Source organism: Anoplopoma fimbria, chromosome 15 (genome assembly GCF_027596085.1).
Source record: "Anoplopoma fimbria isolate UVic2021 breed Golden Eagle Sablefish chromosome 15, Afim_UVic_2022, whole genome shotgun sequence".
Classification (NCBI taxonomy): Eukaryota; Metazoa; Chordata; class Actinopteri; order Perciformes; family Anoplopomatidae; genus Anoplopoma; species Anoplopoma fimbria.
In genome coordinates, this window is record NC_072463.1 from 12,054,902 (window position 1) to 12,079,986 (window position 25,085).

Here is a 25,085-nt window from a genome sequence, read left to right on the forward strand (position 1 = left end):
CTAAGTACAGTTCTGTCTCTTCTGTTCCTCCGTTGTACATTTCTCAGTCATTTCCTGACAGAAATCCACCGTTACGGTCGGGCTACATACCTCCTCTGTGGACCCCAGCACCAGTGGACCATCTGGGTTCTCCTGCCCCAGATCGGACTCCTCCAGTCCCCCCTGACTGGGACCCCCCATGTCGGACAGACACGCCGCATCACCTCGTGGTGACGCGGGTGACCTGGGCGGGGGTGAGCCCTCGTCTGAAAAAGGCGACGGCGGGTTGGATGTAAGGTCGATGCTGGCGGAGACGGGAGGTGGCACCTCCCTGCACACTTGCTGGGAGAGGAAGGAGAGGTTCTGCCACAGCTCCGACATGCACACCTTCAGCTGGTTCCGCTCGCTCAGCAGCTTGTCCTTCTCGCACACCTGTGAGTGCATAAGACACAGAGACATCAGGTCGGCATGACAGCAATGCTGTGCTCTGTCAGGTGGACAGAGACCATCACAACAAGAGCACCAGTCATTTGTTCTAAGGCCAAATGTCGATGTCATTTAGTCCACCCTGGCTCAACTTTTGGCTCTGTCGCAATGCGACTTCACCCAAAACATGTTGCAAGTGTAAAACATGCAATACACACTCTTGTGTGATTATGTGAACGAAGTACTTCTACTTTTTAACTTCACAGTCGTTGTGACGAGAGATAAGATCACTGATTCTCAAACTGGACTCCCTGGATCGGATGTCGCGTCTCAGCAGTATCTTAAACCAAACGAGCACAACACATCCTCTTGTGCGTTTTAAAAGTAGGACCGTTTTCAGTCCCAATGCATGTTTATTATTTAACAAGTGTCCTCTAGTGGCTGTGTGAGTTTGGACTCTTGTCTCTCAAGACCAAAAGGAGAGCTAGTGTGACGTTTATGTCATGGATGCACCTATCCGATACTGGATCGGGTATTGGGGACAAATGGGGCTGATCCGTTCAATTAAATTCTCTGTTTACACCAATGACTGGTACGGCTGTATCTATAATAAAATGTCTATGGACATTTTGTCTCACAAAGTGAGGAAAGACTTGTTAAAGTCAAGCCTGATGTTTCACACGTCAAAGAATGATCCCAGTCACTTCCACACAGTGAGACATACGTCTTTTTAATTAAACACTGGTACCAGATCAGTACTCTGTATCGCTATCGGTATCCGGACTGGAAAAGTCAGATCAGTGCATCCCTAGTAAAGACTCAGTACTACATAGGTAGGACATTGTGGTGAGAGGATGGGTCTACAAAGCAGAGGACTTTGACACAGGAGACTGCCGTTCGTTTCCTCCTCCTACTGACAGTGGATGTTGGTTTCTTTTAACCAACGATCACAGATGATCCCTAACCTTTGTAATTAGTTGAAGTTTGTCTGAGTAGTCATTTCAGCCAGAACTGTGACCTTTTCCAGTAAAAACCTAACCCAACGTTAACCCTAGCATTGTGGCATTGTGTTCATTTGGTTTTGGCCCTTATTGATATTCTTTATTGTTTATATTTGGCTTTATTTGCACTCTTTATATTTGTATCCCCCACAATACCTGATTTGTAACGTTTTCCTCCAACACAATGATGTGGAAGTTAACAGCCACAGTTGGCCAACATGGCCACCAGGGGGTGTGCTGCATCACCTAGAAGCATTCTATTGTATACAACAAGCAAAAGGACCACCACCCTGGAGGCTTGAGACCATGCTTAAAGGTGACTGTGCGTCTGTTATGTGATCGTACCAGTTTGCGGATCTCGCCCTGCAGGTTCTGGATGCAGTCCAGCTTCCTCTTGCGACAGCGCTGGGCGGCGATGCGGTTCTTGCTGCGGCGGCGGATGTCGTGGATGAACTCCAGCTGCTCAGAGTTCAGCTTGTGCATCTTGACGAGGATTTGGAAGTCGTTGCGTGGCAGGTTGGTGATGTGGTCCACGGGGAAGGGCAGCTTCACCTAAAAAGTGGACCAGAGGGTTTTTTATTTCATTTCACTTTAAAAAAAAAAGAAAGAAACTGAGACAGCGCAAAGCAAAACCTCCCAGACTCCCAAACTAGCTTTTATCCTTTTATGTAACATTTTCATAATTAGGATGACGGTGAACTGCAAAGTATCTTGATTTAAGGTGACTAAGAATAGAAGACATATTTTTAGTGTGGCAACCAAAAGCTGATGCCTGGTTACCAGCGTGGTAACCACTTTGAATAGTTAGAGAATGGGCTCTGTTTAATCAGCATCTTGATAGGACACACCACACCACACGTCAGGAAGATGGATTATGAATTATCTTAATAAAGAGCTCACTAACACGGATTTACACAAATTTGTGAGAAATAAGCTTTTAGTGTGCATAGAAAAAGTCTTTGATCTTTTATTGCGTTTGTATTTTTGTTCAGTGAGTTTTGTATACCTAATGTATTAATGTATCCATATATTTGTTTTCAATATCACTTGTCCTCTTCTCTGTCGCTCACACATTAATACATCATTAATAATAATCCAATAATACAGCAAACAGAGTCTATCTGCTGCTAATGGGTTTTTAGTTTAGATACTTATGGTACTGATAGCACTTCTTTACTTTTTTTTTTTAATTTCTACATTTTATCAAGTAAATTATCTGAAGACATCTAAATAACTGGCATTCAGTTATATGAGAATAATTCTACTTGAGCTCCAATCCACCAGATGGAGGTCAGTGTGGTGTAGAATGCACTAGGTGTCAGTATGATGCCGTGTGTTGATCCCAGCAGCTCCGTCACAAAGAGAACACAGAGGGAGCTCTTTGTCTCACAGCCACTAGCTTCTTTTGGACCTATGAACACTTTATTGGTTACTTGTTGTTCTTGCAGATGGATTCATGACATTTTCTTTTTTCTTTCTGTACGTATCAGTTCATGTTCTCATTCACTCATGTATTCATTCATCGTTACCTCTGTATCTGCCCATTTATATGGAAGTATTCTTTCATTCACTAACTGGTTTGTTGCCATCTGAAGCCGAATTGTCACTTTTCAAACATTGCTCATTTAATCTGTTGATGAGTGAATACTGTGTACTTTGTGTTCGCTCCATGTCACATTGCAGTAGTGTACATCGGAGCAGTCGGCTCCAGACTTCAACGCTGCCAGCATACCACAATGACATCATTCACTGCTCTGACAACAGAGGAAAGGGGAAAAGAAAGGCAAGTGTGTGTGTGTGTGTGTGTGTGTGTGTGTGTGTGTGTGTGTGTGTGTGTGTGTGTGTGTGTGTGTGTGTGTGTGTGTGTGTGTGTGTCTGGTGTGTTTAGGTGCCGCCCATCCTTTACTGTATAGACATCTATATATAGCTGCATGCCTCTCAGCAGTCACATAATAAGGTTGGAATGACAAAGTGAGCCGTGGACGGTCATAAATCCACTCCTCTCTCTCTCTCTCTCTCTCAATAGTAGCAATAGTGATTTTCTAATAGTAGCAATAGTGATTTTTATATATATATATATATATATATATATATATATATATATATATATATATATGTGTCAGTATTGTGTTTTAGTGTATAATGTTAATAAATTAATTCACAGTTTTGTGCATTTCTAGGCTACTTAAACATAAAAATCTGAATATTAAGGCCACTGAAATATATTCACAATAATACATAGTTTTGTTATAATTTGATTACCACGCATTGTATTTTGGAGGTTGCCGATTTGTAGATTTTGTATCTTTAACTTAACCACAGTTTTATCTCATCATTTAGTCATCATGAATGACTGACTAAATATTTAGATAAGGAGGGGAAAAAGCAAAACCACAGAATGCAAAGTAGGCTGGAGAGGGTCTTGGTGGGCTGGCCTAATTGGAGAGGGCAGATCTGGGGTCAGCAGTAGCAGATGGTGGATCGAACATGGCCAGGGCACCTTCCACCTGCCCGCAGGGCACCCTAGGGTGTGTGTGTGTGTCTTCTATGGGCGAGACAACTGGGTCAGGGCGAAGAAGTGGGACAGAACCCGCACACACACACACACACACACACACACACACACACACACACACACACACACACACACACACACACACACACACACACACACACACACACACACACACACACACACACACACACACACACACACACACACACGAGTGATATACGATGTATGAGCACATACGCACACACACAGCAAAAAAAAGAACTAAATAAAACAGTACTGCAACTAAATTCTATTCAGAGCTACACATTTCCCAATTTGCTTATATAGGTGAGTCCAATGTCAGGCAGTAATTTAGTTTTAATATTTCACTGCTAAATTTCAGGTGACGAGATAAAAGGCCGGGACAGTTTTTTGAGCTTTGGTATTTTTTAGTTCAGTGTCACAGCTGTTAGTTCTTTTTGTCAATACAGTTGCCAGTTTATTAAGTCCACCTTATTCTACAAATAAACTTGATTTATTCATTTTTTATAGAACACAACTGTCATTGATCTTGTCACTGCATCTCAAAATAAAAACATTTTAGTGGACACACATTATATAAAGGCGCATTATTTCCACCAACTCTCTGAATACGCTAATAACTTTAGTGTTACAAATTGCTCTTAGCACTGATCTCTGTGGATTAGACGTGTTCGCCATGAGGCTCATTCACAAAGACAGGGGCTAATTTTGCAATGAATGTCTGGACATTACCTAATTCAAATAAGAGCACAGGACTGTTTGTCAGAACAGTTAGGGGTGCATTTCACCCTTTGCGGTTGATTTTTATTTGTGCAGGTTTAAAAATGCTGTGGCTTGCACGGTTCTCAAACTGTACTTCAGATGTATTTACTGTCATGTTGTACGTTACAACAAATACATTTTGGCTGGGACTTCAACATTTTCTCTTTTTTGGCAGATAAAGTGTACTCAAAACAGGTACTTTAGGAAAAAAACTGTTACTTTTGAAGTTCTGGAGTGAGACGTCCTCGTCGCAAATGTCCTCTTGACTTCTGTCTCTTTGTCTATGTGCTTTACTCAAACACACACACACACACACACCTCCAGAGCGTACTACAGCGGGAGACACACACCATGGCAGAGAGAACACACAGATCCAAAGTGAGGCTACATGTTCCTCCAGTAGATGCTGAGAACTCTCGCTGTCTCAAACTCAATAAACCCAACACAGCAGCAGTTTATCACAACATCTGGACAACAAGCAGAACATCAGTCTGCAGAAATGATCAGTTTTCTACTGTTTGGAGATCAGCCGTCCATCCTCGTCCACTGCAGGTAAGGTTAGTTTGATCAGAAGGACAGGATCATCAATGAAAGATAATCACTTAGCTTATTGTTTAGCTGCGAATGTATTTTAAAGTTTTTGTAACTTCTTGTAATGCTGCTCAAGAAAAACGTTTTGTTTAAATACAAGAATATTAAAGCCATACCGTTTCTTTTCTTAATAAATTGTCTTCTGTCTTACAATATAATTCAAAAGAACCGATAATAGTATCAATAAGGGAAAAAAACGATAAGCAGAATCAATAAGTACTAGTAGAGTACTATTATCGATACCAATCCCTAGGTGGAAATGCACATCATGCTTTTTTTGGCATGCTCTTTCTATGACAGCCGTTTATCCACCCCCTGTTTTTTGGTATCCCTCACAGAAATGATCCCAAATTTGATAACATGGCTGCCTCTTCTAAAGATGAAACAGTCCCACGTGTTTAAGGAGAGTAGGAAAACTGAATATCATTATAGCACTGGACTAGAAATGTGCATGATGACCGAAAGTTCAAGTATTTGTTTGTGAGGATTGACCTCTTTTCTCTAACCTTTTTTATAACTCTTTTTCTTTTTTTATGTTGACATCCACCAAGACAATGTTTTTTAAACAGTTAACAATGTAAAGCTCAACAGGTCTCTAAGCCTGACTGTCTTTGCTTTGTAGTAATCTAACTACAGTCCATCAGCATGGTGAACACACAACACATTTAGGATATAATCATGTACCAATATGAATAAATGCAGCAGATGGAGCATTTTGAAGATGTTAGAACAGCAGAAACGGCTTTACAGTGGGTCACACAGCCGTTCCACACAGTTCCCCATACACATGTTCATAACTGTTAGGAGAGCAGCAGCTGAAAGAGGAACTCTGTAGCAGTGACCCCTTTACAATCTGACTCAGTATTTCTATTGAAAATAGCTGATTACCTCATGACACATTAACCTCTTCAAGAGCCAGAGGCCACTACCACTCAAATCTAATGAAGCTAATATGCTGTTTGTGTGTGTGTGTGTTGTGTGTGTGTGTGTGTGTGTGTGTGTGTGTGTGTGTGTGTGTGTGTGTGTGTGTGTGTGTGTGTGTGTGTGTGTGTGTGTGTGTGTGTGTGTATGAGAGAGAGAGAGAGCTTCAGTATGGCTCATCTCACATTTCATATATTGCATATGCTTAGGCATCACCATGGCAACCATACACCTCTTTTAACTCCAATGAGCAGGCCTATGTGTTTGAAGTGTTTGTGTAATTTCTCCTGAGAGAAAGAAACGGTCTAAGAATAGTCCCAGCTGTAAATCACACCTCGAATATGCTTGAAAAAAATATATAATTGCCACATGCTCCTAGCACAGGGTGTACTGGTAGCCGGTTATTGCTTGGAAGTGGTCAATACTTTGGTAAGAAAATCTTCTGGTGAAATGCAAACCTCTCCATTTCTAAGCAGTACAGGGATTTATCCACAGACTAATGGCAACGTCAGTACATGTCTTAGCAAGACACGCCATATATCGTAAGTAAGGCAACTCAGCGATGTCATCACCTGACATATGAGTGGTACCTTCACCCTTCTAGTACAGCATTTGATGTAATTTGAGTGTTTCAGGGGCATAAGAACCATGTTGGGACATTCTGAGGCTTAGTACTGTCACAGCAAGACCAAGAGTCTACTTACATTCGGGAGGGGGGGGTCCGACTCCTCCGTTGACACTCGAGACCCTGGTTAAGCCTCTAAAGTGAAATTATTGGGGGGGTCTCTAATATCTTAAGACAGCTATTTGTCACTTGCAATTGTCACTAAAAAGTCTTTACCTCTTTTTTCCGACCTAAACAGATGGACACAACCCTGCGATCGCCTCCGGGTATTCTGCACACTGGCAAACACAATATACTGTGGTTCTGGAGTCAGTGAGTTACATTAAACATTGTTTTTGGAGCCTATATGTATTTATATTTTGGAAAAGCTGCATCATGAAAACTCACATTGACCTCCTACTAACAGTTTCTATTTTTAATTTAATATAAGCTGACTTTAGATGTACTTGGGCTACTCACACTAAATTATAGCTGGTGAGAGATAAACAACTTTGATTTAATCAACATAGTAAAACAAGGAGTTAATACAACAAATGCATGTTGTTTTCTGCTAGTGATCCCATTTCACTCACTCCAAATCAGTTCTCTGATGACTTTAAGCAACTGATTCAGTACCTTTGTGGCTAGTGGTAGGTGGAGGTTTTTCAGCAAAAGTGCTAACAGAAAAGGAGAACCAAAGTACCATGAAGGGGGACACTAACCTCGGGGCCAGAGATTCTGGAGACGCCGCTTTCGCTGTCTCCCTCTGAGAAAGAGCCGGATTCGTCGCTGGAGTTGCCACCACTTGCACCAAATCCCTGTTCACTTTTGATATTGGTGCAACCCTGAGAGAAGAGCAGCTCTCCACTGAGGGGGTTCCTCTGCTCCACTACCCCAGCCAGGCAGTGAGGAAGTCCAGAGGTGGAGCCTGAGTGTGGGGACGAGGAGAAGTCAAACTGTGGAAGGTTGAAAGGCGAGCTGCCGCTGCCTGCGTCCTCCGGGTAGGAGAAGGAGGAGCGGGAGCTGGAGGTTTGGGTACGGGGCTCAGAAGGGGTAGGGGAGTGGGCTGATGTCTTGATGGGAACAGGGCAGCTGCTGGTGAGGAATGACCGACCAGAAGACGGAGCTTCTACCTGCATCAGGGTTGAGACCTTTTCTCTGAATTTATCATCCATGTACGAATGGGCCAACATTTGTTGTTCGCCAGCTGCTGAGGAGAAAATGACGCTGGCTCTGTCTAGCTCCCCCTCATTTTTAGAGGAGGATGCTTTGGACACTGGCCTTTCCATGTTCTTGCCAGTAAGCGCTGTTGGTATGACATCTGCAACGCCGGTCTTGAGGACCACTCGACCCAGAGATTCTCTCTTATCCCTCTGCCTGTCTTTGACCAGTTCCCTGTAGTGGTTGAGGGACAGTCTGTTGGTAAGGAGCTGCTGGATGGTGGTGCTGGGCACGCTGCCCAGATCTAGGCCGCCTCTCTGGAGATAGGAGCGCAGGCAGGAAGAGGGTGACCCTCCGCTCGGAGAGTGCTCGGCTGCTACTGGAACTCCTTCTACCTCAAGCTCCATCTCCAGTACCTCCTCGGTACACGATTCTGGGTTGCAACCACTCCTTTCATCTCCTTCTTCCTCGAACATAAATGGTTCCTCTTTGATCCTGGAGGGTGTAAGAAGAGATTGTGGAGCACCACTTCTGTCTCTGAGCTGTGAGCTCACGGGGCTGACTGAGGTATGGGTGGCCAAGATGACATCATCACTGCTATGATGGTCTTCTCCGTTGTGCTTGTCATTGCAGATCTGGTACTGATACTTCCTGTATTTAGGACACTGCGAAAGGTCAGTGGGAAGCGAGGCAGTGCTTGCTACGCGGTTGGTCTGCTGCCTCGTCTCTGCAGAATCATCCGAGGATATTGCCTCAGAAAAGCTGGCATCCTCAGCAGTGATGTCATCGTCATATTCCACCTTGCCATTACTGGCGCGTTGGCTGTCGTTCTGTAATTGGGCCCGAAGAAACCGAAAACAAGAGTCCTCCAAGTTGTGGACGCCCAGGAAGTCAGCGCACAGGATGACCTCATGGATGTTTTCCCGACTTAAAACCAGCTTGGCTGTGTAGGCAAACTGGAGCAGTGGAGCGAAACCCTTAGCTGTCACCTGTAGAGGAGAGAGAGCATGAGATGAAGGAATGGTTAAACTGTCAGGGCCTTAAGCGTCTCACTATAAAGCAAGGAATCTAGGCGTGTTTTGGGTATGTTCTTCGAATATCTCAAGAACCGTTCTTTTGATGAACTTCACACTTGGTGGGTGTATTGCCGGGGACCCAAAGACGTGCAGTGTCCAAGTTGCTGCAATTTGGACAAGCAACATGTTCAATATTAATGAACTTTGAATAAACATTCAATGGTGCCCTGTGCATCAGTTGGGGACGTGGCTCCAGGCCTCTGAGGACTGAGTCAAGCATGTCATCTGCAGCAGGGTTCAGTGACTGTAGTTCACTTCTGCTGTGGGATGCAGGGTACCTACGTTAGACCTGAGTTCTTCTTCACTGCCCTGGAGCAAGCTAGCGATGAGCAGTTGCAAGCAGCACTACTGGGAGCCGAGCAATCGGCTCGCTCTGAACAGGCTCGTGCTCAAAGAAGTGTAGAAATTGTAAGCATTGCCATACATCTGATTACCTAACAGCTATTATGTTGATTTCATTTCAGTTCAGGGTAATGACTGCAAATTAGATTAGAACACCTTTATTTTCATTGCACATTGACCAACAAAATATGCTGGGCAGCTCCTGAAAATGTACAATTCTTGATGGTACTATATACTAATGAGGCTTTTAAAAGGCATTCTGTAAATTCTCTCTTCAAATAATGGTTACGTCTCAAATAATTAGCGGGGTGAGACCATTCTGGCCAAAGAGTATTTTGGTACTCCAAGAAATTCATTATACTGTAAATAGTTCTGTTTCTTCAGAGCAAAGAAGAACAGTGTTGTAAGTTATGACATTATTTACTGTAAATGCAACACAGATTGCGATTCAGCTGAGCTGAAAATGGAGGAATTTTACCCACAAGCAACCACTCCACTTTTCTCATCGTCCGTTATTGTGCCACATTCCCACCTTGTTAATCTCATACGTCCTGTGTCCTTTCCTGGATCCTTTTGCTCATCCTTCCCCCACCCTTCACCCTCTCATCTCCTCCGCTTTTCTTCACGTTCACTACACTCAGCTTCTACTGCATGTGCGTTCATATGTGAGTGTGTGTGAGAGAGCGTGTGCTGCTGCATGCATGTGCTTGCTCCATATTGCTGTGTGTGCATGTGTGTCTCTACATGGAAATATATATGTGTATGTGTGGATATTGGTGCCCATGTAAGCCTTTTTTCAGCTTGCATCAGCACCAAGACGAGCCGGGAGAAGCTGCCTCGAACACCAGTACCAACCTCACAGATGAGCAGCAGCAGAGAGAGAAATTATCCAATCTATCTAGTTTTTCTCATATATATATATATATTTATATTGTGTTAATCAAAAGATTGTAGAACTCAAAATCAATGATCACACATTAACACCAAGCCATATAATTGCTTGTTTCAGCTTGCCCTCTTCTCTTTACATGATGTGTCAAATTGTACCTTGTGTCCTGATTTTTAATGTTCAGACGCAGAGGGCAAATGTATCGACAGAAGGGGATTACTGAGGAACTGAGTCAGTAGCGTTTAGACAAAAAAAAAGACCAGATGAATTCTTCAGGCTGTAAAAAAAACACCAGATCAGAGCTACATGTGCACTGAGAGAGTTTTCACAATTACACAAATGGTAGTGATCGGTCATCATAATCACTGTTCCTGCCTGTGAGCAAATGGATTTACCTCTCTGTCTGACGAACCATGACAAAATCTAAAATACAGCAATAGAACTATGTGTTGATGGCTAACCAGCTAAGGAAACTACACTCAGTATGCGTAAAGAAATATATATATATTTGATATTTGATTTAATCTAAATTAACACCATGTTACAGTGGCCAATCACCGCCTAAAGGCCGGCTCAAACCAGCATTTAAAACACTGATTTGTTTTGGCAAGATGGATTGCTTTCAATCACAGGGGTGAAGTACGGCAAATCCATCAAACCAAAAGCAGACCAACTTACTTATTATGACTTGTTTTGCATTCTTCACGTTTATGTAACTTCCCTCAGAGTATAAACTGCTCCACTAAAGAGAATAGTTTGCAGACAGTTATCAGACAGACAGATAACAGTGGCACAAATATGTCTACTTGCACGTCTAATAAGCAAGCTAGCTTCGAGGCCGGTTGTGGCTGACAAGCACTAGCATGGGATGGGAAACGTGAAGCATCTACTGCCTGAAACTGAGTATTCTTTATTACCATGTTACGAGAAGGACCACTGGTGTTTTCCCAGAGAATAGCAGTACCATGGCAGTGTCCGTGGTCCTGATAATACCATATTCCACACCCAAACCTATTTACCTCAGTGCCACAAAGAATTCCAGTAATTTATGCGAGGAGTGGATGGACAGTATAAGGTGGACTTACACGGACATATTAATCAATATGACAGATCTGGGCCGATATATGGTAACGTCAGCCACTGGGAGCAAGAACGGATCCCAGATTAGTCCTGGTGGTGAAGGCAAAACGGCATCGACCAACAAAAGCCCCTTTCACAATGCTGTTCAAGGCTGTAGCGTTATTATGGCGTCTTTCGCCATTAGGTAGGCAGTAACAGAGGCGAATCCATGGCTGTGATAACAGCTGGCATGGTGGGAATACTCACACACACTGAACGCTTGTTTATTCAAAGATTATTAATATTGAAAGATTAATTACGTGTGCTTGTCCAAATTGTACCAATTTCGACACTGTGAGTCCTTGGGAACCCAGCAAAACACAAGCCAAGTGTGAAGTAGATCAGATGAATGGTTCTCGAGATATGCGAAGGACACACACACACACACACACACACACACACACACACACACACAAGGACACACACACACACACACACACACACACACACACACACACACACACACACACACACACACACACACACACACACACACACACACACACACACTCTCTTTGTTTTATAGTTCCCATAAAAACATTCACCCTAAATCATTTACTTTAAGCTGAAAACACACAAGCAGCGTTGCTTGCCATGATATCTACATTTTTCAACGGTCAACATTTTGTAGGAGTCACATGACTCTTGTTACCGATTGGCTGCGGGTATTTTCGGGCAGCAGTTGGCCGTCAAAAGTTAAACCATCCTAAAGTTTTAGATTGATTCTTTGCCGCAGAATCATAGCGGCCCTGACATCTTTACATAGACCTTCCATGGCAGCTCGCCGAAGGCCGCACTTCACCACTGATCATGTGTTTTCAGCGTTAGAGGGCATGAAGGGTAAGATGTGGTGATAGCCCCCCTGAATGCCCACATCTACTTATGTAACTGAGCCATCTGTGATTATTTTGTAGTTTCCCAGCCCAAACTGAGATAACAGGACAGTCAGGGTTATTGTCCCAGACTATTGAGTTCCCCTGTAACATTTCCCTTTTAAAATGACCCAGAGACCCTGAGGAACTCTCAGAGTGCTCCTCGTTGGCCCTTTACCTTGTCTGGCAGGTTAATGATGGACTCTGCTTCGCCTGGCGACCCGTTGTGACCCAGCAGGGCCTGCAGGAAGTAGCGGCTGCTGGCGGCGAGGACGGCCCTGTGGGCGCGCACCTCCCTGCCCTCCACCAGCACGGTCACGTCGCACAGGATGCCCTGCCGCCGCTGCTCCTCCAGGCTCAACAGCACGTTGGCACAGTGGACCTTGGACTCGTACACGTACACGGGCGCTGCCGCCTCACCATCCCGCTCCTCGCCTGACGACATCACGCTCTCTGGCGCCCTGCACAGAGGAAAGAAAGAGGTTAGGACACTGTAGCTTAGGGGGGGGGAGGGCAACATGGTAGCAAAGTACAGTTTTATTTTAAAGTAACAAAGGTCAAGAGTTGGCTGCTAAAAAGGAATGTAACTGCTGCAATCCAGAAGGATGAAGAGGTTGCCTTTTCCAAAGTTGTATATGTTGTTAAACTAATCTCTGAACTTGGACTAGCTTTTCGTGGACACTGAAGGCAGCAGTTCAGAAGCAAGAGATGACTTTTTCCCCTCTGTGAAGTCCTGAAAAATGCAGGACGCAGACCTCAATAGTAAGCAACTGGCTGCTTGCATCAGATTCACAGAGAAGCTATAAGTGAAGGAGCGATTCATTTGTTTCTTGCCATCAAGAGGATGCTGGATTCATGCGGACATGAGGACAGTGAGATAGTGGCACATGGTCGTATGATGGAGCCTCAGTTTTCAGTATCAGTATCAAAGGGGATTATCTCTCAACCATCCACATACACTGCATGGCCCACACGCTTAACTTGGCTCTGGTTGAATCATGCACAATCAAACAGACACATCAAAATGACATTAAATGTGTTTGACAACCTGCTCTCCATGTTTTGGGAACCAATTCACCATCACAGGTTTCTGTTGATGCAGAAAGCATTGGCAATGAAAACCCAAGGACATTACAGTCAAGTGAGACACATCAGGCATTCAAATGGTGATAAAGGCAAGTAGGTCTGAGAGCCCACTCCCAGCGTAAGAGAGGAGGAGGCTCGGGATGGCATGTGGAACAAGATCAAACTGTTTTTTTTAAATGGTACATGGGCAATTTCAAAGCCATGCAATCATGGTACAGTATGCTTAAGACGACGGACACCAGTCCAGCAGCTAACTCTGTACAAACTAGCAAAAGTACTTACAACAACCATTCAAAATTGCTAGCAAGAAGATACATTTGCACGTTTTGAAGGATATCTCACTGTCAAGGCTGATTTTCATGATTTATTTATTTGTGTATGCAAATTTTCTCTTGTTTATGAGGCTGTTTCAGCGCTGTGGCGCAGCGCTGAAGTGGACGACGACGACATCGTAGAGAATACTTAGAAGTCTCATTTCTAGAGCATGTTGTAAAAAAAAAAAAATGAAATCCTAATTAAAAAATGGCAACTCTATTAGTCCATCTCCCGTTGGGGTAGGTTCGACAACAAGTCTGCGAGGCTCATCTTAGTTGAGAGTCGGGTTTTGGGGTTTGGTTTCTATGGTAATTCTCGCAATATCTCATCACTATTTTTGTGCAAACATAGCCTCAGTTGTGACTACAGTTTTTAGTGAAACACAAACTTGAAGTTCAAAATGCACTATGCATGTGATTGTAAGATGGATATCTTTGGAAGAGAAAGAAACCTGCACACTGCGAGGCCTTTTGAAAATTTACCAGCTCTCTGTTCACCTCAATGCGTCTCTATTTAGCTATTGGCTGCAGGGTTATTGGACTGAATTTCAAGAAACTATAAGTTATTTGTAAAATAAACCATCTTTCAAGATCTTTATGAACCTATATATCTAGAGATAGATATCAAAGAAGTAAATATAGATAGAAATAAAGCAGCAGGCAGTTCTATCCTTTGTGTTTAATGTCAATGCTGTAGCACATAAAGCCCCGACACAGACAGCTGAGCATGCAGTCTGTCTGTCTCATCAGCACTGGGCTCTGTGTGTGTGTGTGTGTGTGTGTGTGTGTGTGTGTGTGTGTGTGTGTGTGTGTGTGTGTGTGTGTGTGTGTGTGTGTGTGTGTGTCAGCAGGCATAGAGTGGGCTAAGTTTCTGCCGACTCATGGCTTTTTAATAGGCAGAGCCTGGCATTGGGGGCTTGCTGAAGCCGTGTTCTGGCTTTTGTCCCTGTGGCCAATCATCTCAACACTGTGGATCAGCTCCTGCTCCCCCTCAGGAACACTTCAGACTCAGACCGCTCTCTGTTGCTTTTCATGATGCACAAGCACATTGTTCTCTACCACTCTTTACTCGCCGCTCTAACACTCGTTCATTCATCGGCCTGCTGCTGCAAATGAAAAGAAAAGAAAAGGCCTTCGCTAACATTGCTCTTTGTGTCTAGTCATCTACTGTGTTCCTCAGACTATTCAGCTTTCTATGCCTGTATTGTACTCTGCTGTTGACTAGTGGTGCAACGGATCATAAAACTCATGGTTCAGATCGTATCACAGATGAGAGTCATAGGTCGGATCAGCATGAGAGGAAACAGGGAGTAAATTCAACTTCAGATTCCTGATGACGTTTTTTTGCCGATCATTGATGATCCATATTGCCAGAAACAACTTTGTTGTTTGATTAAAGCAGCTGGTCGACAAGGGTTCAGACGAGTTTTTTGTTCTTGCCACTGTCCCAAAATTCATTTCTACCGCTTTGAAGACAGTCCTTCATGAAGTACTACCCTGAGCCTAACTATCCTCGTAGCACTTACTGCATTCGTATTTGTTTATTGCACTTATCCTATTCGTATTAGTTTGTTGCACTTATTGTATTCGTATTAGTCTGTTGCACTTATTGTTTTCGTAGTAATTTGCTTCTGCACTATACTTTTGCTCTGGTTTATGCTCTTAGATGCTTGTTTAAGAAAGGAGATGCACTTATGCCTTCTGGTGACTAGTAGTTCTCTTGAATACCTATGTTGAATACACTTATTGTAAGGCGCTTTGGATAAAAGCGTCTGCTAAATGACTGTAATGTAATGTAATGTAATGTCCTCAAAAAAAAAGATTGTAATGATGTACAACTGGATTTATTCAAGTTTCTCAACAACAACTACATTTTACGATATTACATTTGAACACATCATAACGTTATAATTTACCTTCGCCCTATGCTCATTTTTACTGAACTGAAAGAATCTGTGGTTCACATAAGTACGGAACCGTGAGGGGGGATCTGTACAGATCCTGGATCGACCGTGGTCCGTTACACCACTACTGTTGACCACTAACACAGTGAGGTCTTACAGTAAAGATGCGTAGTTAAATCAATATGGAGAGGAAGAAGGTATAAAAGCATAAAAGGAGTTCATCTGAAGATGTTCCTAAGACATACGTCAGTTGTTTTTAATTGTTGTTATTTATTCATTATTTTTACAAAAGTATAGGTTCTAGGTTTTGTCTGCATTGATGGGGAGAGGAGATGGGAAGGTTAAACACATTGACTGAATTTGATATTATAATGTGTAACTATAATGAGTAAGTCTAAAATATAAAGTATAAGATCATTTCATGAGCTTTCACTGACATTTGTCCAGTCATGATATCGCGATCCATCATTAGGAGGAAGGAACACAGTATGATGAAGTCATCAGAAGAACAAACACGGGAATGGAGTTCTAAAGATTATGAAAATGAGAGATTTTGCATTAAAATCATCAAGGGCTACAGGAAATCCATTCAAGCCATTAAAAAAAAATAAAAAATCTGAGCCTTTCCATTGTTTCCACAAGGCTCTCAACATGACGACGGCTAAGCAGGCGGCTTGCAGCAAACGGCGCAAACAAAGGCAACAGTGCTGACGGAGCTCAGCGTTTGCTAAAACATACATATAAATGCTGTGAATCTCCTTTAAACAGAAAGAGCATGATTACTTGGGATGTGAGAGACAGATGTTGTGTTTACGACACCAGTACAACAAATTACAGGAATGACTTTTAGAGAAATTGCATAAACATTTCCCCATTTCTCACTTTGAATAAGCCTAATCTTTGACGTTTAAAGCCATGCTTCTCCATGTGTTGCTCCCCCAAACAACAAACCACGCTGTAAATTGCTCAGAGGCGGTAGAGGGGCTTTGGTAAACAAGACGTTGCCAGTGGTTTCATCATCTTGTCTGGGCTTCGCCTTAATGTGTGTGAGAAGAGGTCGGGGGACATTTCAGCAGCAGGCTGGGCTGACAGGCAGCTAACTGATATCCATAATCCCCGAGCTGTAAAATTACAAGTGAGGAGGAGGTGGAGGAGGGAGGGGAGCAGAAAACCCAGCTAACTTTTTTCTGAGCGTAACCGGGTTACGGTGGAGAGCTGTAGCTGCTGAATTACGGCATGTGACACCATATTACTCACTGTATGTTTAGCCGAGATAAAGGAAACCCAGATAGAAAAGCTTTGGGAGTGAGGAACATATACATACTTTAAGCTACACAAAGGGCACAGTGGGAGTGTGTTCTCTATATATGAGGATGAATTATTAAGCTATAAAAAGCCATAATGATGATATAGTGGGAACCGCTCCACTGGGCCTCTTAAAGCACAGCAGGTGTGCTGAACAGAGAGCTACCTGAGTCTCGTTAATGGGCGTTTTATCAATCCAAGATGTATTTATTTATGTATTTTATGCACGTTTTCTTTCTCACATCATTAATATTATTATGAAAGAAATCTAGGCTAATAAAAACAGTGCTATTAGTTTCTTGCAGATATTGGTGTTAAAGTCGGCCAGTGGGTACATCATTTTCGTCACACCCACCTTCATTAATCATTAAGTCATATGTGTCGTTTAATGTTAATGCATATTCTTCCGCTGAATATTAACTCGTGTCACAAACAAACAAATTCTAGGATGCTTTTGCTTTCTTTTTTAAAATCGGCTCCAGCTGACAGAGTTTGTCTTTGTTCAACTTTGACAGAAGGACTGGAAACGGAGAGTACATTATTCTAGCATATTGATGCTCTGATCATGTTTTCTTTTTTTAATAGTAGTAGCTGGTATACATCGTCCAGACAATTCTATTTAAACCGCTCTGTGAAACGTCAAAAATTGTACATTTTCATTATTTTACTTTGTTATAGTCATATATGTTGTTTTGTTTGCTTTAAAACACACAATTCAAATGATTAGGAAAAAAATATTGTATTTTTATTGATAAAACAAATGTTTTCATAAGTAGTTTTAATGATGTATTATCAGCTGCTTAGAACTAGTGTTAGGAAGTTAAACAGCTCATACTTCCCTCTTTTATAACTATTTTATATTGCTGAGAAAACATCTTCAAACAATTGGATTTATTCAAGTTAATTGCTACATTTACTAGATTACACTTGAACACATCACGATAATATTAAATTTGACCTTTGCATACATTTTTACTGAATAGAGCCTGAACGCATCATAATGGAACTTTAATGGAACCTCCGTACGTTAGCGGTTAACTCTGGTGCTGCCCTCGTTAACTAGCTCTACTCCTGCCGATGTAAACACGGCCTTGTTGTGAACACTGTAGCATGATCAGGGATCAGAGACGAGAAAGCATCAATGCTGACCTCTCAATCACATATTTTACTGAATATTGTCCGATAACAATTTGCAGAAAGAACTTTATTTCACACTATGACGGTTAAACTGTGGAATTAATCGGCAGTTAACATGCATGCAGAACCTCTTGGGGGATCCGTACAGACGTTACCATGACATTTAGAGCTTCGTCCATACACAACTCATCGTTGGAGAGAACCAAATCCACTGTAAATAAATTGTCCCCATCTGTCCTGCCCATCGGTGGGCAGTGGACGTTAACTGTGAACAGATGGTAATTAACTTGTATTTTGACATGATGTTTTAACGTCGGCGCACAGCGTCAGCAATATACACAAGGCCACACACATACACACACACATACACACACACACACACACACACACACACACACACACACACACACACACACACACACACACACACACACACACACACACACACACACACACACACACACACACACACACACACACACACACACACACACACACAAACTGTGGTCATCGTGAAAGTTCGTTAGCGTGAGTGAAGAAGACATTAAGCTCCCGTATTTCTCCACTTCAAGTACAAACTAAGTCGTGGAGGAACAACCATAGGTCTTGGACAGAAAATCTTAATCAGCGGTTCAGACATAAAAATTGGAAAATCTTTATCGGTGCATCTGTAGCTTTCTTTGTGCAACCCTAGTCAGAGTAGTTTAGTTAATGGTTCAAAATGTATACAGCTATACCTACATCTACACACAACACAGAGCAGGCTCTTCCACTGCTGCATTCAATGTCTTATACGGCGCTCTAAAATCACAATCAACAGGCCAAACACCCCGGTGAAGCAGAGCAGCAGGACGTTCCGACTGTCCAAGTGGCACTGCCAGTATTACCCATAATGCAGCTCAGCACTTTCCCCTCAGCAGCCAGTTGCTCTGTTAGCCTACATTCAACCCGACAGAACCATCAATCTCACACACACACACACACACACACACACACACACACACACACACACACACACACACACACACACACACACACACACACACACACACACACACACACACACACACACACACACACACACACACACACACACACACACACACACACACACACACACACACACACACACATCTAAGGCCGATTTCAAACCCCTGAGACAGCCAGAGGTAGCCTCGGGTGTGCACACACACGCACGCACTCACACACACACAGACGGTGCAGCCCAGCAGGCAGAGTAGAAACATCCAGGAGTGAATTATTCATCAGAGGAGCAGCAGAGCCCAACACCAGGCAGGGACCTTCCCCCAGAGCTGCAGCTACACACAAATATTAATTAACAAACACTGGTAATTCACCAATCCAACTCTGTGTTTGTGTGTGTGTGTGTGTGTGTGTGTGTGTGTGTGTGTGTGTGTGTGTGTGTGTGTGTGTGTGTGTGTGTGTGTGTGTGTGTCTAGGTACAGTCCAATGTACTGCTATGCCCTACTTTCCTCCACCCTTTCCTGCCTTCTCCCCTGTCCTGATTATGTCTTATTTTCATCTGATGGTGTCTGTGGGGTATACTGGGTATATATATATATATATATATATGTATACAGTATGTGTGTGTGTGTGTGTGTGTGTGTGTGTGTGTGTGTGTGTGTGTGTGTGTGTGTGTGTGTGTGTGTGTGTGTGCACTTATGAGATAAATAACGAATGGCGAGTTCTGTCGAAAAACATCTGATGACATCTATTTGCTAAAAGCAGCGCTACCCAGCTTGAATCATTTATGAAAACAGATTTTATGTTTAATTTGTTTAAGAAAACACTCCTAATCCTGCGTTAAGAGAAAGAAAACACAGTTAGAGTATATGATATAGCATCTCTCACTACTCCAATGTTCTCCATGTTGGACTGGGAGCCTCTGTCCTAGGTTGTTACAATTCATAACTGAACGATAATTGAAATTGTGATGTGGGGAAAATGAATATCTGTACAAAATTGAATGACAATGAAAAGGCAAAATTGCAACCGCTGATGTCTGTACAACATTTTGTGCCAATCCATCAAGTAGTTGTAGAGATATTTCATTCTGGACCAAATAGGTGGATCGACCAACAATAAGACAGAACACCTAGAGCCACCCTGCTAGACTGGCTTGAACATTGAAAAAACATGATTCCCCAAATATGGGGATGCTATAATTTAATCTAGATGGTTAATGGTTGAGTTAGTATCATAAATACATCTGATACAACCGAAATGTTGGATTGGGTATCAGCAGGTCGCTAGTTTATCATATTTTCATTGTTAATTATGAATAACACAGCTTTTCTTGGCAAGACCTGCTCTACGTAGCTGGTTGAGGCAGAGACGGTTGTTGAGGTTAGGCATTGACCTTGTGTGGTTAGGGTCAGGAGAGCCCATTGGTCAGATCATAGGACCTGAACAAATCATGTTAATAGTACCTCGGCGGGTATGGACGCTTGGACAATCCTAGCACTTGACTACTAGTAAAGTAGTGCCAGGAAGAGCAGTGGGCTTTATCTACAGCTGCTATCTTATCATTTAACAGCTGATTTACGCCTCAACAACATCCCTACATCCGGATTAATTAAACAATTAAACATGTGCAACTCTCAACAGAGATGAATGGACGCGATATGGCTCAGTCGTTAGCTACTCCCATCATGAATTTCGTAGCTAACGTCTGAGCCATCTATTTTCTTTCTCATCTCTGTTGAGAGTTGCACATGCTCAGTACCGATTGAGCAGATGCCAGCAGGGAGTGTGAAAATTGTCCAGAGCTAGCAAAATGTCTAGGAAATATTTTAAGGATTGGAAAATTTGTAAAATTAGATAATAAATAAAAGTTTTATGGCATTTATTCTCTCTCTGTCTCCCGCTGATGGCAATGATTAATACAGGGCTAGTAGTATATGAAGAGAGGAATAATAATTATACTTTTTTGTTTTCAACTCACTGGTATCGGATTGTTACGAGGTATCGGATGATACTCACCCGGAAGGAAAACATTGGATTGGATTGGTATGCTGTATTGACAGATACACAAGGTCGGGTATCAGGATCGTGTCGGTAAGGGAAACTGATATGACTGGATGTCTCTAAATAAAGCATCATAGTGGTTGTTAGAAAGTACCTGCTCGCAGGGTTCCTACTTCTCACGTCAACTCATCAAAAGCAACCAAATAAGAGACGAAACTTAATATCGGGGAGCAATTTCCTCCCAAACAATTCACAGCTAAAGATAGCACTCAGTGCTCGCTACATTACTGGGGCCCTCCCTTTGGGAGTTCCCGAGCTCCGGCTAGATACCGCCATGACATCAGCGTCTCAACAAATGAGCCTTTGTTGAGAAAGCGGCTGTGGGGAAGCTCTCACTTGCACTGCGGCCATTGAGATCCTGATAAATGACCCCTGAGGTCATTGCAGACGCTGTTTGCTCAACCCCTCGGCCTCCTTCAAACCGGTATAACTCATCCTGCCATTGTCAAGTGGAATTGGATTTAGTGCAAAAGAAACCGCCTCGTCCCCTCCAGCACGGAGCCAGCTCTCCTGACAGAGCGCTCGTATGTCAGAGGACTACTGGATGTGTGTGAAGGGCAAGTGGCCTGCTGTAGGAGTGAGGATTATGAGCAGTAAATGGACTGTGAGGCTTGGGAAACGGCGCGTGGAACATTTATGGAAAGACATATGTGTCGGTGTGAGCAGGGAGAAGTGAGGGCATATCTGCATCTGTGTGTGTGTGTTTAACCAAGGATTAAGTTACGATCTATAGACACTGAATAGCTGACCTAGGTACTTTGGCTCTCATTTCTTCTTACTCCCCCATCAATACCTTCACCTTTTGTCCTACAAGTACACGCGCACACACACACACACACACATAACAGAGAGTGTTGCAGACTGCACGTGGGTCAAGCAGCGCTAATGCGGAGCACTCACCGCTCTAATCTGCTTCCATCAGGAGGCCATTTGTAACCATGAGAAGAGCACTCTCACTGCTGGGATGTTCAGGAAGAAAGCAGACTGACACATTTCATTGCTTTCCACTCCAGTGCCAGACAAGATCACCGACACAGTATGATTCTGCAAAACCCAGGATGGCTTTCAGGGACAGCATTTGTTTTTACGTCTAATGGCAACGGTTGTTGCTTTCTGCAATATCTGTGTGTGGCAACTACCGTGTGGTTGAGGCCAGGAAAGAGTGTGGTTATGGTAAGTGAACTATGGATAAGTTATGGTTAACTAAACCTTTGTAGAGGAAAACTGTTTGCACACAGCTACAGTTGGTACAGTAGGTGGAAGCTGAAGCAGGAAGTAGGTCAGTGAACTGTTAAAGGATGTTAACAACGAACACTCATTAAATTGCCAACCTTTTCTTTTACTAATACGGCTTTGTGTTGTGTTTTTAGCCCAACCTTCTTTTTAGTGATGTCATGTGTTCCCTGATCTCAGCAATTAAGTACAATCTGATTATCACCGATAGGAAGAATGGACAAAACAGACTATTCAGGATTAAACAACAACTATTCAAAGTGGTTGCCATTTAATTAACCTTCTATTTTGAGTAATTAAGATACTATAAAGGATATATGTCAGCTTAATACTGACATTGTGACATGGCAAAGAATTGGTAGCCAGTTTCTCAAAATGGTTGCCAATGGCAACCCTTACTTTTGAGCCTTGCAATTACCTCTCACTCACCTACACACCCACACACAAACACATGCATACAGGATGCAAAACTAATTATTTCCCTTGAATTTTTTTTTACATCAAGCCCTTACAAGAAGTGTGACTCTCAGGGAATCTCACAATTCCATTTCAATTCAAAATCGACTCACGGTTGAAAGAAACGGGAGGCGTTATTCATCTTATTCTGGCTATTATCAAGGACAAAAAACAGCTTTCAGAGTCTGTGAATCTTGACGTCCAACCATGTTCCTGAAACCAAACCATAGCCCATAAACAGTCCCTTTAAAAAGCAAAGACCAACCAAAATATTCAAATGACAAAAACGACAATATTGGATGCTTCGATGATGTCATGAGCAGACTGTTTACTGTCTAATATCGATGTTGTTTTATTCAGTTAAAGCCATTTACTCAGAGGAAAGTAGGAATACGACATACAGGATTTTCACCGCTTCTCGTTACTGTCAGCGGCCTTTTCTGACAAGAAGCTTTAGCCATAAACTATGCTCTCTTCAAAGCAGCAAGACTCTTTTGATAAAAACTGCACTTTTTCCTTGCAGAACACGCCTCGATCGGCAAGTTTGTGTGTTGTGTTATTGTGTGTTTTTGGTGAATCACAACTAACAAAGTCACAACTAAGCAGAAACTAAACAAAAGGCTTAAGGTCAGCGAGATCTTGGCTGCAGAGAAATATATCCGTCTGCTGTGGTTAGTGTGTGGAGAAGCAGCGCCGCCGGCTACAGACTCCGAGGTGAGAACACAATTCCTGGCTGAACTGGTTGAGTTCTTCACACGCCGGGTACAGCTGAACAATTGCGCTGCTGGTCTAAAAAGGCCTCGATTGTCAGTTTTTTCTGGATCACTGCCTCTGTTTCCATCTCAGCACTAACATCTGCTGGGTAAAGGAACACCTTGAGGCTCAGCCTGCTTAACTCAATAGAGGACATCTGCACCTTTATGTTAACTTACTTCTTTTTTTTTTACTCTGCTACTTTGAGTTTGTATGGATTAGCTTCACGCGCTAACACTGGTGTGGAATGCAAATTAACAAATACAAAATTGCCATAGGTATATGGTGTCATGTTTAACGGTGTTTCTCAAAAGGAAATGAAGACTTTGTGGTCGAGGTACTCACAACTTTGCAAACACCATGTAAATATGAAAAAAAATGGTGAATTAAAGGTGGACCTAACCTCAAAAAAATTCTAACAAAAGGTTTCTCAGCCAATTTCTTGTAGTATTAGGTGTCCTTAGTAACATACTAAAAGTTTACTTTGACCACTAGAAAGTTGTAAATTTCAAGATGGCGTCCAAGATGAAACACCTAACTGCTTCATTTTTTTACCTAGAAAGGTTAAAGTCAACGTGGAGGTGCAGTTCCTCTGATAACCATTAGAATGGTTTCAAGAAAACTCCAACTGTGTAGAAATGAACAGAACACCCCCAAACAATCTGATGACCCGGGCAACAATCAGATGAGTAATACAAGGTTGGCAACACGACGACGTCCAAGCCGGCGGCTCGTAGCTAGCGGTACTAGCAGCACTAACAGTGCAAACTACTGCAAACGTGCTGAAAAAAAGCCTAAGCAGGGTGAGATTTCCCCTCTACTACTGGGTCCATACAATGTCAATTTACAGTCATCAGTTATCTTTAAAAAAGCCAACTTCTTACCGACAGCACGGCATTATTACGCAAAATTCATCCAAACTGCTGAAAGTCTGAGATCCGGTCAAAATAAGTCTGCCATCTTATAATCCTTGGGTGTGGCGTCGGCCTATAGTTTAGTTAGCCATCTGTGTGTTCATTGTTACATTAACCGCAGACTGGAAGGTCCATGAACATTCAATAGTTTATTCATTGGCCATTGTGGCAGAGACAAGGAAATTATTTGTGTTTTAGTCACATCCTCCTCACCAACTGCTTTGCCAGGAGGGCAAGTTGGCGCCATGATGGCTCAGATTTGGCTGGCGATAAAACTCCGGCAGCAGGAGTCACATTGGGCTGGCGGGGTGCTGGGTGGAACCTTTTACGGGAACCACAGAGAGTTTGTTGACCCGTTGGGGAGTCGGGTCAGCCCTCTAAATATGGCAGATTCTGCAGGTAAAGTTTATAGATGGAGAAATCCCAATCCCACACATCTGAATCTATTCACATTTTTTTTTTTCTTGCATTGCTAATTCACATTTTAATGGTGCACCATTTTATTAGTTCTCCTTTTCTATTTATTGAATCAAGAATGAATGAATGTTTTCGTTCTGTCCAACATATTTTTATTGCAGGGATATGATAGAACCTTTGATCTTGTGACTCACACTGCTCTTTTTCTCTGCAGTTGAGATATATTTTGGATTATCATC

At 42.7% G+C, this 25,085-nt stretch overlaps 1 protein-coding gene across 1 annotated transcript in view; it reads right to left on the minus strand.

Moving 5' to 3' along the window:
- The window catches only part of bach2a (BTB and CNC homology 1, basic leucine zipper transcription factor 2a), a 39,046-nt gene continuing 13,961 nt past the window's right edge, over positions 1-25,085 (minus strand). The window contains exons 2-5 of the mRNA XM_054613543.1: positions 12,458-12,740; positions 7,543-8,970; positions 1,752-1,958; positions 1-411 (exon numbers count right to left, since the gene is read on the minus strand). Coding sequence (XP_054469518.1) covers positions 1-411; positions 1,752-1,958; positions 7,543-8,970; positions 12,458-12,724 — 2,313 coding nt within the window. The 5' untranslated portion in view covers positions 12,725-12,740. The remainder of the gene's footprint in view (positions 412-1,751; positions 1,959-7,542; positions 8,971-12,457; positions 12,741-25,085) is intronic.